The 7,010-nt window shown below is 48.8% G+C and overlaps 1 protein-coding gene across 1 annotated transcript; it reads right to left on the reverse strand.

Annotated features, from left to right (window-relative positions):
* Positions 1 to 663: 663 nt before the first annotated feature.
* Positions 664 to 3,407, reverse strand: LOC307189746 (serum amyloid A-2 protein-like; the record flags this gene model as incomplete). The annotated part of the gene is made up of 3 exons (XM_079928168.1): positions 664 to 886; positions 1,277 to 1,415; positions 3,320 to 3,407. The coding sequence occupies 3 exons, from the start codon at positions 3,405 to 3,407 to the stop codon at positions 724 to 726; spliced, it is 390 nt and encodes a 129-aa protein (XP_079784294.1). The 3' UTR covers positions 664 to 723.
* Between the last annotated feature and the right edge of the window lie 3,603 nt (positions 3,408 to 7,010).

Here is a 7,010-nt window from a genome sequence, read left to right on the forward strand (position 1 = left end):
ACCTGATACATATCCAATGCAATACAAAACCTCCTGATACTTAATCTTGATGGCGTCCCTATGCCTCCGTTTCTGGACATGTTTATTCCTGGACACTTGCATCAGGCAAGGAATATAGAGTGAAGGGAGACAGCGTTGGAGGCACTTCTGGATGGCACAGACAGAAATTGGTTCATAGATGGATTTGTAGGTGTTGCTGAGAGATGAACAGAAGATCAAGGTGCAGCTGCTGGAGCAGGATTCCACGATCCAGTCGTCCCGAGGCTGTGTCCCCTGCCCGCACACAGACACCACTGAGGACGCACTAAGGGCACTAGACCCCAGGGCAGAGAAGCTGACAGGACCCAACTGCCAGGGAGTGAAGAGGCCTGAATACAGAAGGGCCTAGAAAGAGCACCACTGTAACCAGAGGGGCCTGGAGGGGAGCGGGTCTGATTAGGGGAAGGGGTGGAGCAGGGTGTCTGCCCTGTATGATGCTGAGATTGTGGCCCCGACACCCAAGACACAGGCACAGACTCGGCCTTCACGTGGGTGTCCAGCCATCACCCCTTGGGAACAAACAGGCTGTCCTTATATCAAAGAATAATACACGGTTTTCAACATTCAATCTCTTAAGCATTTATTAGATCTGCTGGCTTCTGTGGACAGAGAACTCACTAGCTCAGCGTCCCTGCCCTTGGGGGCTCACAGCCCCGTCGTCTCCTGAGCAGAGTGAGAGGCAGCTCAGTACTTGTCGGGCAGGCCAGGAGGTCGGAAGTAATTGGGGTCTTTGCCGCTCCGGCCCCATCTATTGGCAAACTGGTCGGCCTCCGAGTCCTCCCGTCCGTGGCCACTGTCTCCATGCTTAAAAAGGTCTGTGACTCTCTGAATATCCTCCCTGGCATCGCTGGAATGGAGGAGGGCAGGTAGGGGATTACTCCAGGGCTGACGAGCAACAGCCCACCCTCCCCATCTCTCCTCTTTCCAAGGAATCGAGGACTCTGACAGGAGCTAGGAAAGAGGGAATGAAGCCTGAGGCTGCCCGGGCTCCGCCCACCTCAGCCCTGCGGGTCCCCTTATGCTGGGTGAACAGCACCCATGGGGGAGGCTTGGGAATCGTCTGTCCCACCAGCCTTGCTCTGCTCTTCAGCCACTCAGACCCCGCACAGGACACAGAGGGTGAGGGTGGATAAGAGGAGGAGAGGCCACAGCCCTACAGGAAGTTCTCCAGGGCTTGGCCCCTCCTGGCTGTCCGAGGCTCTCACACCCATCCCTGCATCCTCAGGGCCCCTGGTACCTGATCACTTCAGCAGCCCAGACGCCCCCAGGTCCCCTTTGGGCAGCGTCATAGTTGCCCCGGGCGTGGAAGTACTTGTCTGCACCTTTGTACCCGGCTTCTTTCATGTCAGAGTAGGCTCGCCACATGTCTTTAGCCCCTGGGAGGAAAGCACATAGAGAAAGGATTATCAGGTGGACAGAAAACTGTGACACACCTTAGGGAAGAATCAAGGAATGAAAAATCTTCCACTGACTCAGTTTCATCCTGTGGCTATAGCACCGTGAGTGCCATAGATTGAGCAGAGCATTCTTGTGTCTAGTTTCCTGCTCCTGGTAACTCGAATGAGAGTCGTTATGGGGGGAGGGGCACAGCTGCGTTGGACCTGCTTGTCGGGCCCCTACGATGCCGTCTCTGGACTGCATCTCACTTAGGGCTCCATGTGATATGTTTAAAGGAGAGAAGGGAGCTATCTTTATAGGGCAGGATTCCTCAGCTTCATACTATTGACATTTTAAGCCAGATAATTCTTTGCTGTTCAGGGCTGTCCTGGGTATTGTAACACGTTTAACAGCATCCCTCACTTTTACCCACTAACGGGCAACCTATTCCCCAAGTGGGACAACCAAAAGTGTTTCCAAACATTGCCAGATATCTCCAGGACACAAAATTGCCCTTGGCCCCGAACCACTGTTATAAAAGGAAGCCGCATAGGATGAGATCCAGGGGATTTGGGTGAGTGAGGAGGTGACATGGAGGACAGATTCTGAGAAAGGGGCAGACATGCAGCACCTCTGCCCTGACGCCTAAGAAATGTATTCCTGCTGCGCGAATGCGCTCAATGTGACTTGATTCCCCTGCCTGTTAGGCACGTGAATGGCATCCTGAGGACTTTCTAGTGGACGGTATTGATGACGTGGGCTGCCTGAGGAAGCAAGCCCTCGAGCAGTGGGTCTTTGCCTCAGCCTGGTTACACCTTCCAATCAGCTGGGGAGGTACTGAAAGTCCCCTGAGACCTACCTCACAGCCCAGGCCAGTTACCTCACACTCTCTGGGGTGGGTCTCAGGCATCAATAGTTTTCACTGCTCCCCAGGTGAATCCAACATGCAGCTGAGATTGATAAGCACCCAGCTTGAGGGAGTGGCACTGGGACAAGTCTGCCCAGCAAGAGCTGTGGCCTCGTGCACAGCTGGGTTCAAACTTCTGTCCTGCCACCTGCTGACTGGCACTTAGTCCCTGGGCAGCAGACTCGGCTGCTCTCAGCCTCGGTTTTCTCCCCTTCAGATGGGGGGAGATGCCTCCCTCACGGAGGTATTCTGCAGGTAAGTAGGTGACCACCTGTCCCAGCCTAACCAGAACTGCACCTGTTTTCCAGGAACTGCCCCAGTTAGCATTGAAAGTGTCCTGGAAAAGTCCTCAGACCTGGGCAAAATAGGAGAGTTGCTCACCCTGAAGTGCATATAAGGGCCGAGTTCCTACCGGAAGCTTGAGATATGTTATTAGGCTCCCCACCCCGGTCGCACACGGGTTTTTTTGTCAGTTAAAAGGCTATAAAAGGGTAGGAAACAGACTGAACCAGGGACAGTGTCACTGAGTATAGGAAGCAGGAGGAAGAGCTAAGCTGAAGGTCCCTGAATTATCCAATTAGGAAATGGAAGGTAAGAAGGAAGAGAAGAAGAAGAGAGGAAGGAAGGAAGGAAGAGGGAAAGGGAGGGAGGAAGGGAGAAATGAGTGGAGGGAGAGAAGAAGAGAGGGGAAATAGATGGATAGCTTCCATCCTCCTTCATGCAATTGGTCTGAGGGAAATGCTGTACCATTTCAAGACTTATTTTATGTCTTCCATTCAAACTTCCATTTCAGCTGGGAATGATGACTGTTCTTTCTCTAGTGACTGATCGACATAAATCCTGTGGTTTTCAATCTGTCTGAAAAAAGCTCCCCAAACACCTGGCACATTCTACCACATAGGGCAGCACCGCCTAAGACAGTAGCTCCAACCCTTAAGAGCGCTCATGGTGAATCCCAGAGGCCCATGGGTGTCATCCCCCCTCCACCAGCCTTACCGTCATAAGCCTCGCCAAGGAAGGAAAACCATCGGCTGTGGACTCCCAGCACCAAGGAGCAGAGAATGAGGCCTGTGAAAAGCTTCATTGTGCTGAAATGAAAGGAGAGGGTCAGGGAGACACGGACAAGCCTTGTACACCCACTTGGAGATTTGTATGTCGAGGAGAGCCCGGCTGTTCTTTCCACTTGTTCTCATTAGACTCTCAGTGGTCCACCTAGGCAATATTGCAGTAGGACCTCACTCGGAGCCACTAGCCCTCAGCTCTGAACCCACCAACCCTGAACCCAAGCCTGTCTAAGAGGTCACCAAGGTGTCTATGGTGGAAGAAGAGAGCAGCTGGGACGTAGCTGTGTCTTGCTAAAGCAGCCTGTAATTAATCAAAAAGCATTTCCCATGCACCACGCTGCCAGCACTGACCTCATTCAGGACAAATACAGAAGAGAAGATTTAAAGTAAGTGTTTTCAAAGAAATCACTCCGTGGAGAACTTTCTCACCTGAACCCGGTGGAGCAGACCTGCTGGGGACAGGTGGCTGCATTTATACTGAGCCATCCCTGCTGGGGTCATGGGGTGAGAAGGAGAGCTGGACTGGTGCCTGGGGGAGAGTCCCTGCAGGTCATTTCTCCTACAAAACTGCAAAGGGTAACTTACTGGAGACCAGTGGCTGTCCTCATCCACAGGTCATATTCCGCATTGTGCAACCCTGAGAAAACAGCAAGGCCTGTTCTGCCTGGTGGCCACTGTCAGGGGTGGAGGGGCTGAGGCCTGGGCCACCTGGGCTGTGGAGAAGAGGGTGTGGAGCTCCAGGAAGGAGGCCCCCAGGCTGCTGGCAGGTGTGTGGTTAGAGGATACTCCTCCAGCCTGGACCTTGCTTTCCTGGTCGTTTCCTCAGGATGGTCCCTTCTGGACCAGACAGCCGATGTGTCAGAAAGTAAATCCTTTGAACTCATGTGTAAAGCCCATGAGCTTCAAAATTGACAGGCCACCCTAATGAATGTCGTGGGTGCCCCGAGCACTTTCCACCACGCTGTGTACCTGTGCTGAGCTCTCCGCTCCAGGGCAGAGAAAGCCCTCTCAGCCTCTCAGCCACGCGTTTCATATGGGTCAGCACCTATCATGACAACAAAAAAGGGAGGTATTATAAAATAATGAGAGGCTTTTTGACTTGATAAAGGTTAAATACCAATAATCTATAGCAGCAGTTCTCACAGTGTGTTCTAGGGAAACCTGAGGGTCTCTTAAGACCCTTTCAGGGGAGTCTGTAGGATCAAAACTATTTTCACAGTAGCACTAAGATATTCTTTTCCTTTTTCATTCTCATTTTTTTCATGAGTGTACTGGGTATGAAATGTTCATTGATATGGGTTGAGATTTCTACATTGCAACTGACCTTTAAGAAACTACCACTTGTCAAGTTTTGGTATCATATCAAAGAATTGCCTGAATTATCATAAAATGCTATTAAAATGCTCTCCTGTTTTCTACCTATATGTTATATCTGTGTGATGTTGAATTTTTTTCTATACTTCAACCCAGATAATGTATTGTGACAGACTGAGTGCAGGATCAGACATGAGAATCCAGCTATCTTCTATTAAGCTAGATATTTAAAACTTTTCAAAAATGTAAAGCTACTATTTTTCTTATTAATCTTTTTGTTTTGGAAAAAGATTATTTTCATTAAAATATATTATTTATGTTAACATAATGGATTTATTATTGTGTTTTTATTTATTCATTTATTTATTTGACCATTTTTTAGACACTCTGCAAAGGGCTTTTCATAGATTAACTCAGTCCTCATAAAACTTCATAACAGCACAATATATTATTGTGTTTTTTAAATGCTCCAACATTTTTTCTTTCCAGTGTGTTAAATCCTGATAGAGTCAGGATAAATTAAATTTCTTTGAGGTCCTCAATAATTTTTCAGAGTATAATGGGACCCTGAGACACAAAAGCTTGAGAATCATTGCTCTACAGCAAATCTTATGTGTAAAGAAGACACTTTAGGTGCATTCTCAAGAAGGCCAAGAAGGAGACATGGGTGTCCTCTTCTGATCACCTCAGTTTCACATTCTCCTGGAGGACCTGCCCGTTGCTAAGACAAGAAACATGAGGACGATAAGAAATGGAAGAGAAGAAATGAAACTATCATTATTTCTAAGTGATGCAAGCTTTTACGGAGAAAACCCATCAGGATCAAATGGCACACTAATGAAGCCATTAAGAGAATTCAGTGAGATTGCCATGTTTCCCATAAAAAATCAATTGTGTTTCTCTACACCAATTCTTTTTGTGTTGTTTTTTCGCTGCATTCGGTCTTTGTTGCCGCCCGCGGGCTTTCTCTAGTTGCAGCGAGCTGAGGCTACTCTTCAATGTGGTGCATGGGCTTTTCACTGCGGTGGCTTCTCTTGTTGTGGAGCACAGGCTCTAGGTGTGCAGGCTTCAGTAGCTGTGGCTCGCGGGCTCAGTAGTTGTAGCTCGCAGGCTCTAGAGCACAGGCTCAGTAGTTGTGGCACACGGGCTTAGTTGCTCCACAGCATGTGGGATCTTCCCGGACCAGGGCTCAAACCCGTGTCCCCTGCATTGGCAGGTGGATTACTGACCACTGCGCCACCAGGGAAGTCCCAACACCAATTCTTAACAGTTAAAAAAATACAATACAAAATAGTACCAAAAGCATTAACTATCTAGGGAAAACTTTAAAAATACACAAATATTTACAGAGAAAATTTAAGTTTGTTAAAGGATAAAAAGTGGGGGATGTATGTCATGTTCATGGAGAGGATGTTTTGACTTAGTAAAGATATCAGTTCTCCTTGGATTAATTTATAAATTCAGTGCAATGCTAATCAAAATTCCCCGTGGAATTCTTTTAGGGACACACCAGATTTGTTTTCTATAGATGAATAAAAGTCCATGAATAAGTAAATTAAAAACAATAAGGACCAAGAGGAGACATGCACTGGTCTCTAAGATGCGTGATCTTGGGATTTACCCCAAGAGGGGAGACAACTGTGACTGCTGTCTCTGTCTTTGGGCCAGAGGGCATCCCCAGGGACCAAGAGAACTGAGAGATGTTTGCAGCACCAGTTATGTCCAGAATAGGCACCAGAGAAGTAGAGCCACACAGCTTTGAAGATCGTCCTGAACCCAGACGTGGATGAAACAATTTCACATCAAGCAATGGGTACCCATGGAGAAGTGTGTGTACCATCCTCCGTCTCACCATCCTACAGGCAATGTTAAAATGGTGTTGGACTGCACCCGGGAACGGTCATGAGAGACGTGGCAGAGATGGTGAGGACCCAGTGGGCGCCCGATCTCATCCTCCCTGCACAGGCACAAGTAGTGCAGCCAGTGCTCTACGGCATCAAGGTGACCGGATTGTTCCTTGAGGTGTGGTGCAGACCGGGGAAAGAAGAGTGTGAACAGTGGATGGAACACACTGGGGATGTAGGAACGGAAGCTTCCGTGGGATGGATGCAGGCAGGTGGCGGAGGACAGAGAGAGTGTACTTTTGGGGTTGTGATTGTGGAGTGGCAGGCTGGGGACAAAAATGTGTAAAAGCCGAGAAGAGGAGGCACTTGCACTCTGACTGACAAGAACTCTAGAACATAGTTGAACCTGCCGTTGAGGAGTTCACTAGGTCCTTGACCATTCTGCAGAGGAGGAAGAGTGGACCG

This window comes from Stenella coeruleoalba (assembly GCF_951394435.1).
Source record: "Stenella coeruleoalba genome assembly, chromosome: 8".
Taxonomy (NCBI): Eukaryota; Metazoa; Chordata; class Mammalia; order Artiodactyla; family Delphinidae; genus Stenella; species Stenella coeruleoalba.